The 23,128-nt window shown below is 44.5% G+C and overlaps 11 protein-coding genes across 11 annotated transcripts; 7 read left to right on the forward strand and 4 right to left on the reverse strand.

The window, feature by feature from the left end:
• Positions 1-238: 238 nt before the first annotated feature.
• Positions 239-1,312, forward strand: AOL_s00043g524 (uncharacterized protein; the record flags this gene model as incomplete). Its single annotated transcript, XM_011121010.1, has 3 exons — positions 239-292; positions 362-710; positions 804-1,312. 3 exons carry the CDS (start codon positions 239-241, stop codon positions 1,310-1,312), a joined length of 912 nt encoding a protein of 303 aa, XP_011119312.1.
• A 316-nt stretch (positions 1,313-1,628) lies between these two features.
• On the reverse strand, positions 1,629-3,707 carry AOL_s00043g525 (uncharacterized protein; the record flags this gene model as incomplete). Its single annotated transcript, XM_011121011.1, has 2 exons — positions 1,629-3,218; positions 3,273-3,707. The coding sequence occupies 2 exons, from the start codon at positions 3,705-3,707 to the stop codon at positions 1,629-1,631; spliced, it is 2,025 nt and encodes a 674-aa protein (XP_011119313.1).
• A 411-nt stretch (positions 3,708-4,118) lies between these two features.
• On the forward strand, positions 4,119-5,454 carry AOL_s00043g526 (uncharacterized protein; the record flags this gene model as incomplete). Its single annotated transcript, XM_011121012.1, has 2 exons — positions 4,119-4,321; positions 4,401-5,454. The coding sequence occupies 2 exons, from the start codon at positions 4,119-4,121 to the stop codon at positions 5,452-5,454; spliced, it is 1,257 nt and encodes a 418-aa protein (XP_011119314.1).
• A 173-nt stretch (positions 5,455-5,627) lies between these two features.
• AOL_s00043g527 (uncharacterized protein) lies at positions 5,628-6,146 on the reverse strand (the record flags this gene model as incomplete). The annotated part of the gene is made up of 1 exon (XM_011121013.1): positions 5,628-6,146. One exon carries the CDS (start codon positions 6,144-6,146, stop codon positions 5,628-5,630), a length of 519 nt encoding a protein of 172 aa, XP_011119315.1.
• A 412-nt stretch (positions 6,147-6,558) lies between these two features.
• Positions 6,559-8,676, forward strand: AOL_s00043g528 (uncharacterized protein; the record flags this gene model as incomplete). The annotated part of the gene is made up of 1 exon (XM_011121014.1): positions 6,559-8,676. The coding sequence occupies one exon, from the start codon at positions 6,559-6,561 to the stop codon at positions 8,674-8,676; it is 2,118 nt and encodes a 705-aa protein (XP_011119316.1).
• A 66-nt stretch (positions 8,677-8,742) lies between these two features.
• Positions 8,743-9,804, forward strand: AOL_s00043g529 (uncharacterized protein; the record flags this gene model as incomplete). The annotated part of the gene is made up of 1 exon (XM_011121015.1): positions 8,743-9,804. One exon carries the CDS (start codon positions 8,743-8,745, stop codon positions 9,802-9,804), a length of 1,062 nt encoding a protein of 353 aa, XP_011119317.1.
• A 1,348-nt stretch (positions 9,805-11,152) lies between these two features.
• Positions 11,153-12,154, forward strand: AOL_s00043g530 (uncharacterized protein; the record flags this gene model as incomplete). The annotated part of the gene is made up of 1 exon (XM_011121016.1): positions 11,153-12,154. One exon carries the CDS (start codon positions 11,153-11,155, stop codon positions 12,152-12,154), a length of 1,002 nt encoding a protein of 333 aa, XP_011119318.1.
• Positions 12,155-13,048: 894 nt separating this feature from the next.
• Positions 13,049-15,025, reverse strand: AOL_s00043g531 (uncharacterized protein; the record flags this gene model as incomplete). The annotated part of the gene is made up of 6 exons (XM_011121017.1): positions 13,049-13,176; positions 13,246-13,358; positions 13,413-13,564; positions 13,633-14,217; positions 14,372-14,681; positions 14,871-15,025. The coding sequence occupies 6 exons, from the start codon at positions 15,023-15,025 to the stop codon at positions 13,049-13,051; spliced, it is 1,443 nt and encodes a 480-aa protein (XP_011119319.1).
• A 1,878-nt stretch (positions 15,026-16,903) lies between these two features.
• AOL_s00043g532 (uncharacterized protein) lies at positions 16,904-19,169 on the forward strand (the record flags this gene model as incomplete). Its single annotated transcript, XM_011121018.1, has 5 exons — positions 16,904-17,245; positions 17,336-17,609; positions 17,671-17,815; positions 17,874-18,471; positions 18,591-19,169. 5 exons carry the CDS (start codon positions 16,904-16,906, stop codon positions 19,167-19,169), a joined length of 1,938 nt encoding a protein of 645 aa, XP_011119320.1.
• A 190-nt stretch (positions 19,170-19,359) lies between these two features.
• On the reverse strand, positions 19,360-20,065 carry AOL_s00043g533 (uncharacterized protein; the record flags this gene model as incomplete). Its single annotated transcript, XM_011121019.1, has 3 exons — positions 19,360-19,380; positions 19,469-19,937; positions 20,010-20,065. The coding sequence occupies 3 exons, from the start codon at positions 20,063-20,065 to the stop codon at positions 19,360-19,362; spliced, it is 546 nt and encodes a 181-aa protein (XP_011119321.1).
• A 317-nt stretch (positions 20,066-20,382) lies between these two features.
• AOL_s00043g534 (uncharacterized protein) lies at positions 20,383-22,781 on the forward strand (the record flags this gene model as incomplete). Its single annotated transcript, XM_011121020.1, has 3 exons — positions 20,383-21,137; positions 21,211-22,500; positions 22,589-22,781. 3 exons carry the CDS (start codon positions 20,383-20,385, stop codon positions 22,779-22,781), a joined length of 2,238 nt encoding a protein of 745 aa, XP_011119322.1.
• Between the last annotated feature and the right edge of the window lie 347 nt (positions 22,782-23,128).

A 23,128-nucleotide genomic window follows, 5' to 3' on the forward strand; every position in this document is an offset into this window, starting at 1 on the left:
ATAGTAATACTTCATATGCATATCGAATTTGAATTCTATCAATTGGCAAAAATACCAACTGCAATTACCCATCCCGATTTATATTAGCGCATCGTAGCCGGGATGACATGCGTTGGATCCCTGTCGTGTTTTTCGAACTGCAGCCCCGAAATTTTCGAGGCTTCGATTGGCAACCCGCACATGCCCCCATGCCGATTACAACGTTAACTTCACGCCGTCGTCGTCGTCCATCCTCACAATGTCGCTGATAGAACCGATACTACCCTCATTGAGAGCCGGCCTCTCTCAGTCGGTACGTTAATCCTGCTCCCTTCGTTTCGAGATGAAATATTTGTAGGAGAGAAAAACTAATACTTCTTAGATACGGCATGTCGCTCGACCTCAATCCATCCCACCTTCACCCCTCCGCGGCGCTCTAAAGCGAAAAATAACCCCGCTCCCCGCATCTACATCTGCAAATCTACAGCGGAGATCATTTGTAACATCTTCACGGTTACAATATGCTTCCGATCCTCAGAGTTCCGAACCAGAAGGACCCACCGGCATTCGTGCTGCTATTGCAAAGGCTGTATCGAAGGTGTTACCAGATAGTACGAAGGAGCAGTATTATTCTTATCAAAAGTCCGAAGAGTTGTATAAGGAATGTCGGTTGCAAGGAGAGTACTATCCTGGTGAACCGGTGACTGGGAAGGCGAAGTTTTGGTATGAAGGTATGTTATACATATTGCACGATTATTTTTGGTTTAAGAATGAATTATTATTTCGAAAGGTTAGACTAACAATTGGTTTAACTATGACGATAGAATGCGGCATGGCACCTTGTCTTCGTAACTGGTCTTCAATCTCAAATCTCCATGTCTGGCTCATCATGGTCCGGTTCAGAAACATGGCCCCACGCTCTCGTGCAAAAATGTGGCAACAAGCCTTCATAAACCACTACTTCTTCGACCTCGAAGCCGTTCTTACCGACAGACACAAAGTCACCAATAAGTCGAAAAGACAAAAGATGCTGAAGGAACTTTATGAACATTTTCAATATACCATTTTATCCTACGATGAAGCGTTTATCAGAGGAGACGCCTGGATGGCTGCGGCCATCTGGCAGAATGTTTTCTTGATGCGTGAGGATATTGATTTTAGAAAATTGGCGATGGTGGTTAGTTACGTTAGGAGGATTCTGTCTGGGTTGGAGAAGTTGGATGAGGAGACTATTTTGACGGCTCAGGTGTACTTTGGAAATCCATTGGAAGAAGCTGCGACGGTGGATAAGTTTACTGAGGAATTGCCAAATCCGAGTAAAAAGAAGAAATAGTGGGTGATAGTTTGCAAAATCTTCGAAATTAGGTTGTGAAGGATTTGGCGTGGTCTCGTTCCCCAAACGTCACAAAGGGGGGCATGTTTGGCGTATCTTCTTTTTTGTAAATATCCCGAAGCACTTTTGGCTGTACTATATGTACGCCGTGGAAGTGTGTATATATGTGAATAAGCTTTTGTATATATTATACCTTACGTTTACGCTTTTCCATGATAACTCAAGCATGATCTTAGCAAGCTGATATCCTATAATATGTCCTATAAGTACAACTATAAATCATGTAAAATAGTATACATAACCATGTCTCCCTCGATTACCTGTTAGATGTTCCACTCTTCAATACTAGTTTAGACTGCTCCCGTATTTTAGGGCTATAATGATTCGCCAACAAAGCATGCTCAAAAACAGCACTCCCAGCCAAGGCATTTGACAACTCCGGGGTGTCAATGAACGGGTCGTAAGTTCCATCTCCAACCATATCGTCAGATACGAATAACGGATGTACCTTTCTTGAATGTTTCTTCCCAAGATTTTGTAACGATGTGAGAAGTGCTATACAACTCTTCTCGGGCAGCTGTAAGGCTGCAATTGATAATCGTTTAGTAAATGCAGCTACTCTTGCGGATGATATTTCACCTGTCCCTCGTGGCGCTTTGAAGAATACAACATCAAGCGATCGGAGCAACATCTCAATTTCTGTGGCTTTGTTGACCTTACTGCTGGGGATTTCGACAGGCTCGGAGGATGAAGGGTCGGCGAGATGGAGGGATTTAGATGAGAGTTCGATGGTTGGAGAGAGCGATAGTAGGAGGAGAACGGAGTAGAGATATGTGGTGAAGAAAGAGAGATCAATGTTAACGAGGCCTTTAGCTTCGTTAGCTTGGTCTGCGAGGAGGGAAAATGCAGAGACGATGCATAAAAGTGCTTCTCTCCGTAAATTCCTCTCCCGTTGAAGAGATTCGGCGGCTTCCTCATCGGCGACCTCTTCTTCTGCATCCGCGTCCGCTTGAGCATCCTCAACTAGCTCTCGCAATGCGGCAAGAATGTCTGAGAAGAACTCGACATTGATCAGGTGTGCAAACTTGGCTAGACCTTCTAGAGTAGCACCCATCAAAGTCGGCTTCTTCTCCTTCAGAATTCTGAAGTAGGTTAAGAAAACGGCTTTGAGGGTTTCACTCTGGTTCCTGTCTCGTTCTTCATACTCTACCACCGCATCTGCTTCCTTCATTTGCGCGTCTACTACTTTCTTTTCTTTATATGCCTTTTTCTCCTTTTTCGTAAATGGCAACCGGTCCTTCTTTTTCATCTTCTGTCCTGGCTGATCGATCGTATCATATGAAGCTTTGACATTCAATTCCGCCAGGAGCCTTAGCGAAAGGAAGGTATTGAGCACAGACTCATCAACCTGATAATCCTTCGCCTTCAACATCTTTATAATCATCCTTACAGCCTCTAAACTTCCAGTGCCAGACTCATCCTGTCTGAAAAATTCCTCTAGTGTATTCCGGCACTTAACAAATGCTTCGTCCACAACTCGAACACTCAATCTTTCAACAAGGATCTTCAGAAGCTCCTGGCGAAAGTTAAAATGTGGGACAGTGTCGACCAATGTGCAAACACACGATATAGCAACCGGGCATAACTGATTTCCGATTTGTCTTGATACTTTGCCCAGAGTATCGATGTAGGACTTGTAACTCGAGACTAAAGATTGTTCGAAATTTCGAAGCTTCCTGACATCCGATGCGACTTTCATTGCCTGTTCTTCAGCTGTTAAAGGGCGTATTCGGTATCCAGGGATTATATCTCGAAAAATGGTGGCTTGTGTGATCAGGGTTAGTTTCTTTATCGTGATGTTTGATTCGGAGCCGAATAGTTCTTGGAGTTTTCGAAGCAAATGGTACTGTTTTCGAATTAGCATTCGGTGTTCCTCAAATAGAATACGACAAGTCCGTACATTTTCCTCGGGCTCTTCGTTAATAGAAGATGCGATAGTCGCCAATTCCTCTTTAGCCTCCACGATCCGCTGCCTTTCCGACTTTTTCGGTTTTGCAGGTTCGGCTTCTTGCATTTCATCATCACTAGCTTCCTCTGGCGATTCCTCATCGTGTATACCATTGTCTTCATCGTCACTTTCCGGCTCCTGTCGCTCTGGCTCGGTCGCTTCCACGGCAAGAATTCTTCCTTCTGGAGTCTTAATTGGCAATCGCTGACTCTCCGGTTTATCGCCTTTCCTCTGTCTCCGCCTAGCTAATCGTTCATAGTCCTGCTCTTCATCCCAATCCACCTTGCCGTTTATCGTCGCTTTGGCATGTCGAGGCGCTGAAGCTTTATCGCTGTCGTTCAGGAATTGGGAAACTTTACGTTTTCGGGAAGCTGTCGCTCCAGCCATTTTGATAAAATTTATACTAAACTGCGAGCGTATAGGTCGCTAGTATCTATTGGTTAACAATGGAAGACTACAATATGAAAGACGGTGGTAATGGTGTTTGAGCGGCTCTGTTGCAACTGCGTCGCCAATGGTTTTTTTTTTTCTGTTTGGAGGTTTTGTCGCAGCTCTTGGCGTCCTGGATTTGCTGACTAAGCGGCTGCATATAACAAGACCAACACTATATTCGCACAGGGCGATGTAACTAATATATGCATATTATGCGTATATGACAATGCAATGGATATACAGGATTCAGATGCAACTACACACAACTGGAATGTCAGTTAACTCGAATTAGACATCGATTTTCCACTATACCCTGTCAGCCATTTCTATAGTAATATAGAAGATAATTCATATTCAGCAACGTCGATGATTTCAGAAATACCTCTAGAACTTCTCAAGGAGATACTCCAATACCTTTCACTCAAAGATATCAAATCATTTTCAACTTGCTCAAAACAGAGTCGATTTCGAAGTCTACCGAGCGTCTTCAAGGCTATTGCAATATGTCAAGAATCAGCTCGAGCACTAAGGGACGGGGGTAGCCTTTGTAGTGTAGTAACTACTATTCGGTAAGTAACAAAAGTAACAAGATATATTATATTCTATGTTGAAATAATCAGTTACTTAATACATAAACATACGTACTAGATATGCGATCTTGAGGCCCTCCAACAGTAGTAGGGAAGTCTCTCAAGAGCAATTCCACGACCTTGTCAAAGAATGTAGAGTGTCATTTGACATCCTCAAACACTTCAAAAATCTGGAGGTCATTGAAATCGCTGATTTCAAACTTCCCGAGCAATTCGAGTATCGGTTGCTTTCCTCTACTTTCAAAAAACTATCAACTTATCCACCGTTCAAGAATTTGAAGAGGATTCAAATGCTTTCGACGTCTGTCCGGTCTGACTTCAGTTTGGCAGCTCAATATGAACATTACCTCGACAGCCTTACCGATGAAAACAATATTTTCATCAAGAATGGTGTTCGAAAACAGGACGAAATTGCCAATTTTCCCAAAGGAATATTTAACCTGGAAGAGTTATCGCTAAACGTCCTCGAAATCTACGTGGATGACAGCGAACGTGAAGAATCAATAGGCTTCGCTGATGAGCTTCTAGCTTCTTCGAGACTGGTGCTAAAAAGACTATCTATCGACGTATACCATCTACTCTTTTCTGAAAAAAAAAACTGCATCTTCCCGACCCTCAGCTTCCTTAGCATATGGTGCGGAGGTATGGGTATTCAGGACATGTCAGAGATCAGCTGTTCATTCCCAAAAATTGAGGAATTAAGAGTTGGGGGTAAAAGAAACCGTGTATACGAACGAATCATGATGCGACCTACGAAGGAAACACCATACGTGGAGATCGGCCGAATGCCGAAACTGAAACGTATATTTTTACCACAGCCCTCGGATTTGTACGCGAGGTTTTTGGACGAGGGGGAGTTGGATAAAACTGTTGAGTACTGGATGGGGAAGAGACCGGATCAGGAGTTTAAGTCGTTGAATCCGTCGCCGCTGACAATGTTAGAGCAGGTGGAGTTTTGTAATGGGTCTACGGAGGGTCTTGAATGTTGTATAATCGATGGGGATACTAGAAGGTGGCGGGCTACGAGATCCTTTTCAATTAGGATGGAGGAGGATCCGACGCTGCGGCCGGTTGGGTGGGATTTTGAGGTCGGTGCCGACGAAGCACACTGAAGATAGTAATTTTATATATAGGTAATTCTTAGGTTGAAGAATCCAAAGCATCTATCATGCTGGCTAGAATATCGCTAAACGACAACATTAATATCGGAGAAACTCCTGAGAAACTGCAACCCTAAGCCATCGATTACGCCGAAGAGGCCTGTTAGCGCCCTATTCGTAGCTATCTATCTCACAGATGGTCCGAATAACAGCATATTCATTTCAGCCTCTAAGGGCGCTAGAACTTGCTCTTCAATGGTCTTAGAAAATGCTAGGTCGGACAAGCTTGCACTGGGATTCATGAAACACTGAAGGCAGTATGATATGGCCTTGATAAATGCAAACGAGAAGTCCCCTTTACCTGCCTTATCCATGACACACCTCCTAGCAGCTTGTAGATACGTAATTTCTGTTTCCCGATTATTCGGACCAAGGTCATCTGGTTCCATCAACCTCTCAATTGGGAGTCCGTACCAGATTTCTAGGAGCATAATACCAAGCGCTAAAACTTTAGATGAGTCGTTAGGCTCGCCGCTGCTTTTACGAGCAAGCGTTGCTATTTGTTTGTGTTCTCTAGTTAGGTACGGCCGCTGGATATCAACTTTAGTCCTTGACATTGAACGTCCGCCCTTAGCGTTAAGGAAGATGATATCGGCTTTGCTCCAGCCTTCTTGAAGCCAAGGCGTATGGCTTAACTGCAGCATCGATGATGTAAGTGTTATAGATAGATTATACCGCTCTTGCAAGCTGAGGGATCCGGGCTGTTTGGTGAGGATGTCTTGAAGTGTGGTTTCTCCTTCAGTAGATGCAAATTCACGTTGGGCATTATAAGAACCTCGAAGGTGTCCGTCACTATCGAGGCAAAACCCAATGCAAGGGTGGCACGGGTTCTGAAGTATGGAACAAAGATCCGTCACGATTTGGAGTTGAGAAGGATCTTGATATGGAGGGGTCGGAATCGAATTCACGGTCACTGTCGTACACGCTGATAACGTTAAAATCGGTCATAGCTGCAATATAACATGGATTCTATCGCGGAAATCGCAAGAACATGCTTCAATAAATTCGGAGTTGACAGATTTCCTCGCCAACGCCAATGCAGAAAATCGGGAATCCATGCCTCCTGATAAACTTGAGTGGGAGTTTTCGAGATTCAAGCTTTGGTGTGGAAATCTGGGTGCGCTGCAGGTTGGCAATAGTTCTCTTGATTCGAGGCTGCGGGAATCGACGGTGATACGCACTAATGTGTTCAAGCACTTGCTCCGACTAAGTCGTACTCTTGTCGAGAGCACAGAGGTTGTTTCCAATGCACGACTACCGTTTGAGAAGCAGCCTCAACTGGAGGATTCGAGTAGTGGATCCTCATCAGAAGAAAGCGAGAGTGACGATGAGCCGCCAAAGGAACTTGTTCTACACATGACTTCCATCAAGGAGATTCTGAGTGATTTGTATATGCTTTCGTTCAGGATCCGAAACAGCTCCACTCGTCCAACCTCAACATTGAGAATAGATCTATACACAGAGATTGAACACATTCATGACGGCGAAACTACACACACGGTTGATAAGCTCGCCGCTTACACAGAGTTCGATAAACGACACGTTGAAGACTTGCTACTTCAACTCCGCCGGGATGCCGCCAACGAGATGGAGGAGAAGCCCTCGAAGATTCCTGAAATAACGGATGGCGATTCTTATCTCATCAAACAACTAGTTGCTACCATGAACAAACGTCGCAGGTTTCTCCGATACTGGCAACGGCATGCCAAAAAAATGGCGGAAATTCCAAAGGAGGCCGAAATAATCATGAAGCCACAATCAATGTCGAAGCCCCAGCCGGAAAAGAGCTTGGTATTGTTAGACAACCCTGGAAAGCGGGTCCAATTTGCACCAACTGTCGCTGGGAAGACTATATTCTCGAGGACCGAGGCTACCAGATTCGACAAGCGGCTTGATGATACCTTGGAAACTCGGTCTGTCATCTCATATGCTTCAGCACGGGTTGAAAGCGACGGCGGCGAGATTGAGCTCCTGCCGCCACCAGTTGCAGCATCCAAGGGTACTGAATTTCTGTGCACCTATTGTGGCATTGTATGCCCGGCTCGTCATGGAAAAGGTGGTGCCTGGAAAGCCCATGTCCTTCGAGACCTCCAACCATATATCTGTACGTACGATAAATGCGAAGATGGAAACCGCGTTTTCAATAGCCGGACAGCATGGCTTGAGCATGAAAGATTAGGCCACCGGCGAATATGGCAATGCTTTGAACATCTGGAGCCAGTTTTAAATTCTAAAGCTGCACTTCAAGCCCATCTGAAAGTCGATCATGGTAATGATATTACCGATGAGCAGATCGAGAACCTGATCGAAATTTGCGCTCTAAGTATCGAGGACACAAGGACCATTTGTCCTTTTTGTTTTTTCAGAGGCCCGTTCCCAGAGGGTCTCGGGGATCATATGGCATCGCATATGCAAAGGTTTGCTACTTTCCCGGTATCTCGAGACATTTCGGGCCCAAAGGACGAAGACGAAGTCGCCGGTGCGAGCGAGAAGACATCTGACTGTGTTCAGAACTTCGGCTCCCGGGGCTCCCTGAGATCTGCGTCTCTACGGTTTGACAGCGAGCCTCCTTCCGATCTAGTCCTAGAACACGGCGATGTCTTGAACTCGGCGCTGGAAGTGTCTGAAGTCGAAGAAGCGAATACAAAAGATGAATTACCTGGGCCCTCACAAGTGCCCAGAGAAGAAGATTACGGAAACTCTGGTGAGCAGTCCCAGATAAGTTCAGCAGAGGAAGCGTTTGATATCAGGAGCGAAATAGATTTTCTACTTCTTCTATTAAATACACTTACCAGTTACTTCGGATCTGTACGCAATCGGTTTTTTAGTGACGACGACGTGGCAGCCGCGACAATATTTCTTCAAGAGGCCAATGGCTTGTTAGGGGTGCTTGTTGCCTCTAAGAGGCCAGTCGACTTTCTGTCTCAGCCGGAAAACTTACGAATGTTATTTGGCGACGGGGGTTGGACACAAGGCAAGCTAGTTGAACTACGATCAATTTTGGCTGTCTGCACAGAACAGGCGCAATTGCTGGTTCGGGAAGCTTTTAGATTTGAATCACCAGAAATCGGCGCCGATACTTCGTATGATTTTACGGGAACCCCGATTAAGATTTCGGTTGATACGTGTATGGTTCAACTTGCCGTCACAACTTTTGTGAGATGCCGCGAGTGAGTACATTATAAACTCTTGTGGTCATAATAGGAGAAAACTTAGTTAACATCTCTGAAAAATAGAGAAATGCTCAGCATTTTTAGGGATTCAGACCTGAGGAGAGTACGCCTAAGGCTACCATTTGTTCATGAAGCAGTATACGATTTTGGCTCGAACGCACATGACAGGGAAACCTTAGAGTTTAGCACGCAAGCCGATGTTCAATCTCGTATCAGGATGTGGGCGAAAGACTTACAAGAGAAACCCATACTCTTGCTGTTTGGTTCAGCCGGGACGGGGAAATCAACAATAGCTCGGAATTTTGCACAAGAAATGGAAGGCATCCAACTTCTAGGGGCCAGCTTTTTCTTTCGATCTGATTATGCAGAGTGCAACAATGCATCCGGGTTTATTACTACGATTGCTCTTCAGTTTCTACAAAGGATACCTGATCTACTCCCTTATATGACAGCTGAAGTGGACAAAGATCCTATGATTGCGAGTCGGCCATTAACTTCTCAGTTCGACGCTCTTATTTTCAGACCCTTTTCTAAAATACACTCGGTGCAGGCACCATTTATTTTGGTTATTAACGCCATAGATGAATGTCAATCAAAAGATGACATCTTGGAGATTCTCGGTCTCCTCAGAAGACCGCAAGACCCAGCAGCACCATCGAATTCGGAAGCGATTTGGCTACGGGTTTTGTTAACTAGCCGCTCGGCTGAATTTCTACTTAAAACCCCCGATATTCCCCGAGATATACTCCAGGTACTATATATTTCTAACGGCGAAGACGAAGCCGATATATCTATCATATTGGATGATTTATTTTCTCGAATCCGACTTGAGATTCTGAAAAATCTTCCCGAGTCTAAACTTCAAGAATATGAATCTTGGCCCGGGAAACAAGTGTCTACGATATTATTAAATATGGCAAATGGGAAATCTAGCAATGTGATGAAAATCTGTCGATTCCTCGACCCTACGTTTACTGGTAGGCCTTGGCTGGGGTGGAATCCGCTAAAAAGATTGAAAATTATCTTGGAGTACAGCAAAACCGGACAAATACCTGAGGTGGAAGGGATCGGAGAGAAAGATATTCAACTTTTGGAAGGATTGGTGGTCGATAAGATTCCAACGTCATAACAAGGGATGTCTTTAAATTTCTTAAGGAGCATTCGAGCTTTGGGTTTGACGAACAGGCAAGGTTTAAGTTCTTACAACCAGAATAGACGCCGCGAGTGGAATAAAACATGAGATTTGGGCGGGATACGTTACTCTATAACTCCGATTTTGGGATGGGGGATACTGGCCCTCGATCTACTTACCCCAAATTTAAGCTAAATATATATTTACGCACATATGTGGGATTGATTGTTTAGACTTCATACTATACATCATTTGTCTATCATTCTGTTGCTGTACCTAAGACGAGACTACCATTACTTACCAAGTACTTATGTATATTTATAATTTCTCTCTTCGAATTTGTTGACGTTGCATTTTGCTAACGTGACCAATTGGAAATAGGCGAGCAAGCCGCAGCCTTGTCTGAGCTAAACATGCGCGATTCTCCCAAACCAAATCCCATTTGATTCTATCCGCGGACATCAACCTCATCTCCAACCTCTCGGACACCATCACTCGACAACCCCCACTAGATCCGAAAAGCCCGATCACGGTCTATTAGCTCCAGGAGAATCATAAATACATGATAACGCCCTTGAGCAGGCCTAGACCATCTGGCTGACCCTCCAGCAGCCCTCCCAAACAGATGCGTCACTAGTCCTTCCCTTCCATTCCCTTCGAATCCTTCATCGCGAAACCAAAGCCAAACCCGTCCATAGACCCGATTCCGACCCTCGACGCTCATTCTCAAGGAAAATCCGACATCTTCTTGTGCTCTATCTAAAATCAATTTTTTCTTCATCGCCGTAAAGCCAATAGACCAACTTAAATGGATGTCGCTAAATCACTCGTGCGCTGCGTGGCGCGAGCCTTCTACGATGTCAAGCATATACTCGTAATCGACGCGTTAATGATACACTCCGCGTTAGTAAAAACCATCGGTTTCTCTGCAAAGACCTTTGCATATTTCGATGGTTACACAAAAATCTAACGAGAGCGGTTTTTTTTCTCTTTTAATTTAGTCTGCGCGACGATGATTTAGCCCATCTTCTGGGTACACAGACAAAAGAACTTCATAAGCTATGTGGAAAACTAAAGGAGGACCGTATGGTGAACGTGTATGCCTGCATATCCATCGTAGCGACAAGAAACAAAAAAAAGAGAAAGTCATAATCCATTCTGAGAACCTAGCTAATATGATTCTTCTTTTTCTTTCTTTATCTTCTGACATAGCCATACCCGCCAAGAACTCAAAGAAGGCCAAACACGTACGGTAGCCCGAACCTACTACTATGTCGACTTCCGCGGAACAGTCGACGGCATAAAATACCGAATGCACAAGCTCGAAAAATCCGTTCAATCCAAAATGGACAATGACGCCGATTCAAAGGGCTATTGTTGTCCACGATGTAACCGTCGCTACAAACCACTCGACGCTCTGCCGCTCATTAATCACGATACGGGAATGTTTGATTGTAGCGAGTGCGGAACTCAATTGGTTGACGATGACGATAGTGCTGAAATTCAGGAAAGCCAAGAGCGATTGGGTCGGCTGATGCATCAGATGGATAAGATCCTGAGGATGTTGAGACAGATAGATCAGTTGGTTGTTCCTGCCAATGATTTCAATGATGCGATTGCTGTTGCTGTACCGGTTACCAGAGAGAGATCACACGCCTCTGCGCTTTCAATTCCTACTTCCGTACCGATTGTTCAGGTTTCGCAAGGTCCCACGATGGAGATTAAGTTCACATCGGATGAGAAACAGACTGCTGCTGAATTAGCCGCGGAGAGGGAAAAGAAGGCTGCGCAGGCGGAGCAGAATGCTCTACCAGTTTGGCATACGCAAAGTACAGTCTCTGGGGATCTTACGACATTGGGTTCTAAGGAAGCAGAGGCCAGAGCTGCTAGGCACATAGACTTTAAAACGGGAACAACAAAGGAAGAAAAGAAACCCGTAGTCGATCAACAGAATGTCCAGCAGTCTGCTATCGATCAGTACTATGAAGCTCTAAAGGCAAAACAGAAGAAGGATGAGGAAGAAGAGGAAGAGGAGGAGGAAGAAGAGGAAGATGACGACGATATCGAGTTCGAGGAGGTCCCTGTCGGGATATCAAACGGTGGAACCGGACCTCCATCCACAGCTAGCGCATCCAAACCATCAACACCAAAGCCTTCTCATAGCCTCCTACCACTATCAGCAAACGGTGTCCATAGGAGCGGTAGCGCCGATCCTAAGAGTGCTAAACGAACTGCTGATCACTTTGGAGGCAAAGAGGAATCGCCGGGTGAGAAGAAAGCTAAAATCCAACAGCAAGACGAAGGTGACGATTCGGAAGAAGAAGAAGCAGAATTTGAGGACATTTAGTGATTCTCTCGCATTTATATTCTGCAGCTTCTAGCATTGCATTGCTCTTATTAATTTCCTTTAAATTACCGACGTTCCATTCGCTTTTAGAATTCTGAGCAGGTATAATCACGAGGAGACTAGTGGATTATTCGATACTAACTATTTTTTTTTAATGAGAGGTTGCCTGGCGTTCTTCGGAAAATGTTTTTCTTTCATAAAAAAATCTTATTTGCACTATCTCCGGCTTGAAAAACTATGCATCTCTAGATCTCACTGGCTGCCCTTTCCCCTCTATCCTATTTCTCTTTTTTTCCCGCTTGTAATTTAAAGATTTCTTGCCCCCGTCGATATGTTCTTTTCTCTCTTTTTTTCTTAAAAGGCACTTGCATGCATAGAGGGGGAGTTTTTGTTTTCTCAAAGATTCGTAGAGGAATCAATTCCTAAATTTGTTTCTAGAGAAGAGAAAGAAAAGAAAATACGTTGCACATTGATATTTAAGGAAAGGAAAGAAAGTATGTACAAGTAAAGAAATCCAACTTTGGTGGAAGAAGGAGAAGAAGAATGAATATTTAAAAGAAACAGGGGTTCGGTATCAAAAAAAAAAGGCCTTGTAAAAGGAAAATAGTGCTTCGCTCTTCATATTTCAATATCAAAACTTTAGTTTTTCCAAGCTACAAGCTCTCAAGCGCTAAGGAATCGAATTTGTCCAGGTAAGGAAAACGAGAAAAAAGTTCTCTTGGGTACGGAGATCATGAGGAAGATTTGAGAAAAAAAAGGTATCGAGTGTTAATACGATCGTCATCGTACAGAGCGGCAGGTGTGTGAAAGTGGGAAGTAACTTTTGGGGGGAGAAAGGGGGAGGAGAGACAGAGTGGGAGGGAGAGAGTCGAAAGAGAAGTATGTGAGAGTGGTTTACAAGTATTTCTTGGGGGATATAGATCTTCTTCGTTTGTAGACAATATATGCGATAACAAGCATAACCTGGAATACTACCAGGAGGGAAACTGAGAATCCCATGTTTGGACCGTGAGCGATGACGGCTATACACAGTTAGTTAGCCCACTACGTATTTCTCCCGAAAGAAAAGGAATTTAGGTTAATAAACATACCATCTTTGACCTTATGATGTAGGTTGTCGTGGTGTTCATTCAAACGATTAATCTTGTCACCCTCGTGACGAAGAGATCTTTCGAGATTCTGAACGGTCTCGTCCACATGGTGCCTAATTTAAAGGTTAGCTTATTTGTGGTTTTAAGTCCAAAGGCTAAATACTTACATTCTTCTGTCAATATCTTTCAAGGTGTGTTCGAATTGACCGCCGTCGCTGCCGTCTCGGTGGCCAAAGAACTCATTCATTGTGTCAAGCATGTTACCGACGTTGTACGAAATTTCTCCGGTAACTCTTTGGACTTCAGCAAGTTGATGGGTCTGGGTTTTAAGGATAGTGTCAATAAAATGATCGAGCAGAAAAGAAATCTTTGTTTCAAGAACCATACCAAAGCCTGCATTCTTAAATGCAAATCGGTGAATTGCGAATCATGATCCTTGAAGCGAGTAGCATCTTCATCCTTGAGCTCGTACTGAGACTTGAAATCTCTGTATTTGCTATCGGCCATTCTTGCGTGGTGCTCAGCGGCTTCCTTGTGACGTTTTTGGATATCTTCTTCTCTTGGTTTCTCCCCTTTCTTTTCCCTGTTTTTACTCTTAGCTTCCTTTTCGGCGTGGAAGTCCTCGTGAATCTCGTGGTGGTCGTCAGAGTGTTGATCAGTGTGGTGGTCCTCCCATTCCTTGTGAAGGGCGAGTTTTAGGCCGAAGAGCTCGAATGAATCCGGATTCTCAGCGCTGGCAGCGGAAACACCCCAGCGGTAATTATTAGGAAGTTTAATCTTGTTGCTTTCGAAGCAGATGTGGTCGTCTAATTCAACTCTGAGACCGTGGTCGTGAGTATAGCTGATTTTTAGATCGGATGGACGACCAAGATTTCGGTATGCAGCGTCACACTGGCCAAATGCGAGAGACTGAGGATGGTGGTGAATAGAAAAATCTGTTGTTCCGTCGTTGAGATAACCTCGGATTTGACCCTATATGCATATATGATGTTCTCAGGTTAGTTTTTGCCGCTCCTGCTCTAAAAGTCTAAAAGTCGCATTGGGCGATGCCACGTTTTTTTCGTAATATATCACCAAAAAAAAAAAGGAAGGAAAGAAAAGTATAAAAGGGATATGGGGTACTCACACGACCAGCTTGGCTATCAATTACAATTGCAAGGCCGTCGAATGGCTTTGCAGTATAGATTGAGCTTGTACCAGTCACGCTAGATCCTCGATATGTATACCAGATCTGTAAACTACCTCCAGCTCTTTCGGGACCGCTGGCACGGAATGGTACGTGGAACTCCCACTGTTCGTTATGATTCGAATGATCGGACCAAATAGCCGCACGCTGATTACCAGGGTGTGGCGGTGTGAGAATTACTCGATCCGAAAGAATTTCAGGATGTCCAATGACTTCGAAATGATCGATCGTCTGGCCGTCGTGAGAGATTCTGTGTTGCAGGACGTGGTATGTTAGCTATGTGTCCTTATCGGTCTAGTGGGATGTGTCTTATATACATATGGCCGCCAATGGGATAGATATGATTTTCGATCTCGTAAACGAAACAAAAAATATATAAAATAAACAAAAAGTTTACAAGAATGCGACTTAGGATATATTAGATAATTGAGGCACTTACGGGTGGTGATGGCCGAATGTGAAAAATGGGTCCCATTCAGGTTCTTTCTTGTATGGGTGGTCGGCGCCGGTATAGCCTTGAGCTCGCGCATGAGCATGCCCCGCCTGTAACAGCCATAGCCCGAGCGCCGGGAGCCAGGTCCGTAATGGAGCCATTGGGATGTAGAAAACTGGCGATTTGAACTACTTGTCCTTATGGGTTTCAAGAGCGGTATCAATTGTCCGAATGCCGGCCTTGTAGCTGGTTATGTGGACCCGCTGGTCTTTCCGGTGAGGTAATGTGTATGTGAGGTTTCTGGCGACAAACTTCTCTGCTTGAGCAACTACGAGTGACCAGTCTAGAATTTTGTTAGACAGCTTGGAAAACACAGAGATACATTGAAAAATCGATAGGATTAACTTCTACCTTTCTTTTTTCCTTTGGCGAGGTCGGGCTCAGTACTAGAAAGTATCGATTATGAGATATTCTTGATACCTGGAGATAAATTATTGCGCAGGGTTGCGAGTGAAGCAAGCTAGCTTTGGGCGAGGTTTCGAACGAACGAGAAAGCTCAAGACAACAAGGACATGACAAAAAAATAATTAAAGGCCGGAACTTGGTATATGACACGATTGCTTAAGAGGATTCCAAGCAAGGAGGAAAGGAAGGAGAAGAGGGAGAAGAAATATTAATACAGAAGCAAGCAAGTACAAGTTCCTGCAGGCTTTTCCCTCTCTTTCTTACAGACGTGGTTACAACAGCGCTTTAAAGATAGTCCGACATCAGCAGTCGCATGAACAGTTCTTCTTCGGAGCAAGCTGCTGGGTAACTTGCATGTTGGGTATAATACATATACGCCACCATGGCCATGGCTACCACCAGTTCGCACTATTATCTTTGCATTCAAATTCCAGCAGGGACATTCTCCGGCACAATTGTAATTAATCCGTAAGAACGAAGACCCATTTTAAAAGAGAGTTTTTTTTCTTTTCTCCTCGAACGTGACTATCTCAATCGGTGGACGTGTTAATCTGGGGCGCATATGTATGCAAGTCCTTAGAGGAAACGGTGGCCATTACATGCATTATCATCAGCCGACGGGATGCTACTTCCTCGATTTGAACCAAAGAGGGAATCGAAACCCTTGGTTTGGTTCGGATCCTGGTGATACATCACCCTTCCCGGTTCAGCCGGCCTTCGAAACGACAGGGGTGGTTCCTGTTGAAACAGCTCTTCTAGAAGCCGGAAATCTTGTATTACGTATATTGGGCTTGGTGGCCTCAATATCGTCTTATCCTTGCTATAGTTCATTTTTTTCTCTTGCTCTCCTGATCTCTAATCTGTGAAATCAGACAGCGATGACCGTTGTCTTCGCAGGTCACGATGGCGGGGCATCTTGTATGTTCGGGCCGGATTTCATCTCTGAGGGGCCGATTGGCCGAATCGATTTGGTAACAGTCCGATTCTTCAATTAGCGTGAACTAGAAGAATAATAGCCAACTACCAACTTCATTGTGATACCTTAAGCAGTTGGAATCTAACAGTTATACACTTCGTACACTGTGAAAAACTTTGGTTATCTTGTATCCAATCAGTTGAAAAACGGCGTCTAACGTGTTAGTAACTTTGGTCTATCTTTCATCAAAGATCCAATAATAACGAATTTCGAAAAGAAAAACAAAGTTTTTTAAAACCAACTTCAGTATGGAACCATCTTAGATATCCACATAGCCCATAATGAAGTCTTAAATTGAGCAGCCGATTGTGGTGGTAGGTAGTGGTGCAGGGGCCAAGTGAAGTAGCGAATGCAATTGGTGGTTGTGGTGGGGTGAACGGTTCGGTCAACCTGACTTAATTGACGTCTAACAAAAATTCCAGCGTCGAAACCACCAACCGGCCAGCGCAGCTCAAGAGCTTCCCCGTCGCGCGACCTCCCCCCACCACACACCAAATATTGCACTACACACTACAACCGCACCGCACTGCGCCCACCCCTCATCCCCCCTCCATCGTCACCCAATGCCATCAACCCCACACCATCAGCCCATCCAACAATGACGACCTCAACCCCTGCATCCCTCTCCCTCCTTCTCCAAAACCTCTCCCTCGACGAAAATCAATCTCACGAGGAAGTTCTCCGCCATGCCAATAACATTCTCAAATCCTCATCCGACCCACAAACAATCCGTACCCGTGTAGTAGCCCTCATAAAACTCGAGAGATACGATGAAGCAATCAAATCGATAGTACAGGCCGGTACATCTTCTGGACTGGAGTTCGAACATGCATATTCTCTGTATAAGCTTGGTGATTTGAAGGGTGCTTTGGATATATCGGTGTATGAGGTGGAGACAGAACGGAGGCAAAGGGCTTTGAAACATCTACACGCTCAGGCTGTATGTTTGCCCCTCTATATATCACCTCTATCACTTTCGAAACAGGGACGTATGGCTAATTGGATCTTGTCATGGTTTCTTTTCTTATAGCAATACCGAGCGGAAGACTTCGAATCGGCAACTGTAATTTACGAAGAATTATCTTCCTTGCCTCCTGCAGTAGAGAATGAAGAGTATGATTTAAGAGTCAATCTCGGAGCCTCAGAGGCACAGCTATCATTCGTTGGAAAAGATGGATTGCGTCCTAAGAAGCGGGCTACAGCTGAAGATCTGCAACAGTACGAGAGCGCTTTCAATGCTGCATGTATCTCGATAGCTCGTGGCGATTTAAATGCCGGATTAATGCTTTTGAGGACATCAAAGAGTACGCTCCCTTGCCCATTGTTTCTTTGCTTCGTACTATAGCTAACCATATTCGGAATTAGAGCTTTGCAGCAGCTTGGAAGGTGTATCAGAGGAGGATATCCAAGCTGAACTAGCCCCTTTGATTGCCCAGGAACTCTACGTTCTTATCAAGCTAGGGAAGCTCGAAGAAGCAGTAGCACTCTACAAGTCTTCTGGTATTCTCGAGTATGTTGCTCATATCGATCGTCAATCCAATTTTTTTATATTAACAATACCTTTCTAGAACATCCGACGAAGCCGTCAAACTGATTGTCTCAGCAAACTGCTATCTAACTTCTCAAACTCCAAACCCACATGTCGGCCTCCGCGTCCTCGAAGCTGTTCAGAAGGCCCCACAAGGTTCCCAAAAGCCCTTCACATTCCAGTCCGATATCCTAGACCGGAACATCACAACCCTAAACCTTCAAGCCGGCAAGGAAAATGCTGCAATCACATCCGCAAAAGCATTAAAAGCTAAAAATCCAAACGACTACACCATATCGAGCGTTGTGGCAACTATAGAACTACAAAGTGCTGATTCGTCGTCTGCAAAGTCGATAGCGAAGACCTTGAAAGGTGCTGCGAGCCGGAAGTTGGGTTCTACAGCGGATATTGGGATTGCATTTATCAACGCTCAGAATTACCTGAAAGAAAACAATGTGACGAGCGCCGTAGCTGTCATCGAAACTCTCCTTAAGGATCTAGAGAACGAACCCGAGAAACGGTGGTTACCAGGCCTTGTTGGAGTGGTAGCAGGTTTGTATACTCTGCAAGGACGGAACACCAAGGTGAAGGCGGAATTGGAGAATGCTAGTGCGTACTGGCGCAGCACCACCCATCCCGTAAGTTCTACCCTATTTTATACAAATACAAACATCCATATATATTCCTTTGCCAAATGATTTTTTTTATTTTGTTCCAATATTGTTACGCTAATACTTTTTGTGATAATGAAATACAGGACCCAGCCGTCCTTCTGGCCACAGGAACAGCCCAACTCAACTCCTCGAATCTTCAAGACCGAACGATGGCCGCTTCGATCTTTGAGTCCCTCGCCGCTAGCAACCCTTCTCCACTCTCCAATGCAGGTTACATAGCCTCCCACCCAGCCGAAGATATGCCATCAAAAATCGCCCAATTAACACCACTGAACACCCTTCTAAAGGACATCAATGTCAATGCCCTCTTAGACTCCGGCGTTGCAGCTCCACCGACTAAGAAACGGTCGTTGGATGAGGCAGTATCCAAACCCCAGATCAAGTCACGGAAGAAGAGAAAGATCAGGTTACCGAAGGGTGGTATCGATCCCAACAAGAAGCCGGATCCTGAGAGATGGCTGCCACTCCGGGATAGGAGTACATATAAGCCGAAGGGGAGGAAGGATAAGAAGAAAGCGAGAGATTTGACGCAAGGTGGTGTTGTGACGGATAAAGATGGTGATACGGAGATGATTGGAGGCAATACAGTGACGAAAGTTGCACCGTCGCAAAGCACTGCGTCGAAGAATAAAGGGAAAAAGAAGGGTGGGAAACGGAAGTAGGCGAATGAAGGCAAAATGTAGCCCTTCTCCCCCTCCTTCCGCAGCTATACCCAAACGTGTTCTTGTATATGGTCGTATATTGGGCGGTATAATGCTCTATCTGGGTATCATATGTAACAAGTGCAAAGATCGAGGCAAAGTTCAAAAAAAAAAGACACACGGACACGAGGAGAACTTTTTTTTCGATTTCTTAAGAGAACAAAGTATCTTCCTATAATATAGTAACAGGCATTGTTAGTCTTCCCAATCATAATATACCCATGCATATACTTAGGAATCAAGAAGGCAAATATACGAACCTCTCTCAAATACTCTCCCACATCAGATTGTCTGAATGCCGAAATACCCGTAGGATCTTGCCTCCTCACCTCCGCCGTCGACTTGGCGGTGACTCCAAACCCCAAAGGAATATCACTCATGGAATAAACCACACAGCCCTGGTGTTCCACCACATCGTCACCCATCCTTCCAACATGAGCCTTTAGCACATTGTTTCCATACACGAACGGCATTTCACCGTTAGGTTTAACCCAGATCTTATATCTAGCATGAGGAGCGATCATGTCCAGGGCTGTGATGTGTAATTTAAATTTCCCTGTTTTTGAGAATTTACCGAGACAGGTGCCCATTGAAAGGAGGGAGGCACGGGAGATTGAAGTTGCAAGGTTGGCGATTGAGGTTCTGACGTAGTAGACGCGGTCTTTTTGCAGACGGAAGGTGTGGGGGTCTGAAGGGCGGTCGATGAGGTGGGTTATGTTGCGGCCGATGCTGGTAATTGTTAGCCTTCATTTTTATTTATTTATTTTTATTGTAGATTCTTGAGATATTAGAGAGACTTACTAGTTGGCTAACTTCTCGAAGACCTTTTTGGTCTCTTCATCGGTGAGAGGACGCATGGTGATGGTGGTTTTTTCTGTATTGTAAAGCTCCTACTTGTCGTTGAAGTCTAATTGAAAGAAATGGAATTTGAAGATGTCGAAGGTTAAGTTCTGTTCCAGGCGCAGAAAGAAAAAACCTGACAGGGATGTCCGCGACGCCAGAAAAAAAAAAAAAAAAAAAAAAAAAAGGCCAGAGCTTAGCCGAATGCAACCAAACCAACCTCATCCCAGACTAAAATAATAATTCAAACTTTATCATCATTGCATCGACTATCGTGATATCAATATCGGGATAGAAAGAGAAAGAGAAAGAGACGAGGTTTGGTGAGCATTGAATGTTCCTCTTCCGGCTACTTCAAAACACCGCGAGAAGTACCACTCGTATCCGTCCGACACCTACGACATCAATAGCATCCTCAAAACGAGGTCCCCGACTCATAACACCCCGCCATCACTCATCATCGTCATCATCATCATCATCACCACCACCAAAAGACATCGTCTACGAAGACATCTTCCTCTCCCATCTACGAATTCCTCAAGCTTCAAGCCTCGCCCGGAATTACTACTGCGATCTCGTCGGCCCCCGTCCCAGAGCCTACAACGACTACATGGATCAACAATCCCAAGATCGCGCTGCGTCTGCAGCTGTAGCTGCTGCCGAACCTGCTGCTGCTCCGCCAGCAGTAGTAGAACCCACATCTACATCTACATCCACACCAGCCATGGAATCAGCAGAAACACCAACCGAAGACACAGACCGAAAACGTCGTGCCTCCTCAGCATCTTCAACATCCTCCCGTCCCGACAAAAAGCTAAAAAACATGACTCGTGGCGAATTCCGTCGAACCATGAAACAAGACTGGAAGGAACGGAAAGCTATAAAAGACAGGACAGGCGTCGATCCAGCTCTAGAGGACGGAAAAGACAAAAAGAGTAAATGGAAAAAAGGTTCTAGAAGACCAATTGAAGAAGGTCCAAGACTGGGGAAAGAATTGGCCGAAGGTGAAGAGAAAGAGGAAAGAAGACCGAAGAAAAAAGTCGCTGTTTTGATCGGATATTGCGGTACTGGATATAAAGGCATGCAATTGTATGTAGTACCACCCCCACCATCCCACCTTCACAATCCCACACTCTCTAACAATTCAAATGCAAAAAAACAGAAATCCACCTACAAAAACAATAGAAGGCGACCTCTTCGCCGCCTTCGTAGCCGCCGGCGCAATCTCAAAAGCCAACTCCGACGACCCCAAAAAGTCCTCTCTAGTCCGTTGCGCTAGAACCGACAAAGGCGTCCACGCAGCCGGAAACGTCATCTCTCTAAAACTAATCATCGAATCCCCCACCGTTATAGAAGACATAAACGCCCAATTGGTCCCTCAAATTAGAGTCTGGGATATAATCCCCACTACAAATGGATTCTCGTGTTATCAATTCTGCGATTCTAGGGTATACGAATACCTCGTCCCTACATACTGTTTCCTACCCCCGCATCCGACAAGCTATATGTCTAAACGAGTCGCGAAGGTAGCGGAGGAAGAAAACGATTTGGAAGCATGGAGGGAAAGATATGAAGATTCTCTGGGATTCTGGCAGAAGGTCGCCGATGAAGTCAAGGCCGAACTCGAGAAACAGGGTTTCTCGGAAGAAGTAATCCAACAGGTCTTGAACTCCAAGGCCGAGGACGCGGAAGAACAACTACAAAACCTCGTAAACGAAATAACAGACATAAAATCCTCTAATACTTCTGAAAAACGAGAAACATCAGTAGTAGAACTCGAAGATGGCGGTGTGGTAGAACTCACCCCGATGGACATCACCCCAGATGAACCGACCTCCTCCACAGCTGAACAAGAGCAAGAACAAGAAACCTCCACATCCGCCGCTGCACACAAATACTCAAAAGCCCTCTCCACCGCCCGCAAAATCCAAAAACAAATAATCGCCCGCTCAAAACGTTCCTTCAGAATCCCTTCTGCCCGTCTAGAACGCATCCGAAAAGCCTTCGAACTCTACGAAGGAAACCACAGTTTCCACAACTTCACAATCCAAAAGACATTCAGAGACGCCAGTGCTAAGAGGTATATCAAAACCTTCAAAGTCAGCGACCCAATCATAATCGATGATTCCGAATGGCTTAGTCTCAAGGTCCATGGCCAATCGTTCATGATGCATCAGATCAGAAAGATGGTCGGAATGGTCATGTTGACGATAAGATATGGATGTCCAATCGAAAGGATTACAGAGGCCTACGGAAGACTGGTCATACCTATTCCCAAGGCCCCGGCGTTGGGATTACTACTCGACCATCCGCTGTTTGAAACCTACAACAAGAAGGCAGATCAATGTAATAGAAGCCATCTTTCTTTCGAAGCTCATAAAGAAAAGATTCAAGAATTCAAACAGAAGAATATCTACGATAAACTCTTCATGGAGGAACAGAAGATGAATACGTAAGTTCTTTTCTTTCTTTTCTTTTCTTTTCTTTTTATCTTGTTATTTCTTGTTTTGACTTTCTTAACTGACATATATCTCCACCAGTTTCAACGCCTTCCTCTCCTTCATAGACAACTTTGAAACTCCAGAATTCGAATATCTAACCTCCAAGGGCATGAAATCCGTCCAGGAGGTTCATCTTCGCAAAACCCAAGGCCAAAGTAACAAAAAACAGTCCAAAGATGAGCAACTAACTGCTCTGATAGAATCTGAGGATGAAGATAACGTGGATAGTTAAAATATCATTCCTTCATTAAACCACCCTATAAATGATAGAACGAATTATCCAACTATACTCGCCTAGGTGTTTATTTATTTGATTATTTATTTTTGAAAAAAAAAAAGTCAAGGTATCTCATTTTGGAACCTTTTTGTATTATATAATAGACTCAAGTCAGAGAGTTTACCTTGTCATGGAGTCTATCACAATTGTATAGTAGTAGCTATAACCATAGACTGGTCTAGAAGAGAGAGAGAGAGAGAGAGAAAATGTATAATCCACAAAATCTACTTGAACAAATCGATCGATCTATTAATTCCAAAACATAGCGCCTAGTTAAGCAGATATGTATGATAAACCCGTGA

Source organism: Orbilia oligospora (assembly GCF_000225545.1).
Source record: "Orbilia oligospora ATCC 24927 unplaced genomic scaffold scaffold00043, whole genome shotgun sequence".
NCBI lineage: Eukaryota > Fungi > Ascomycota > Orbiliomycetes > Orbiliales > Orbiliaceae > Orbilia > Orbilia oligospora.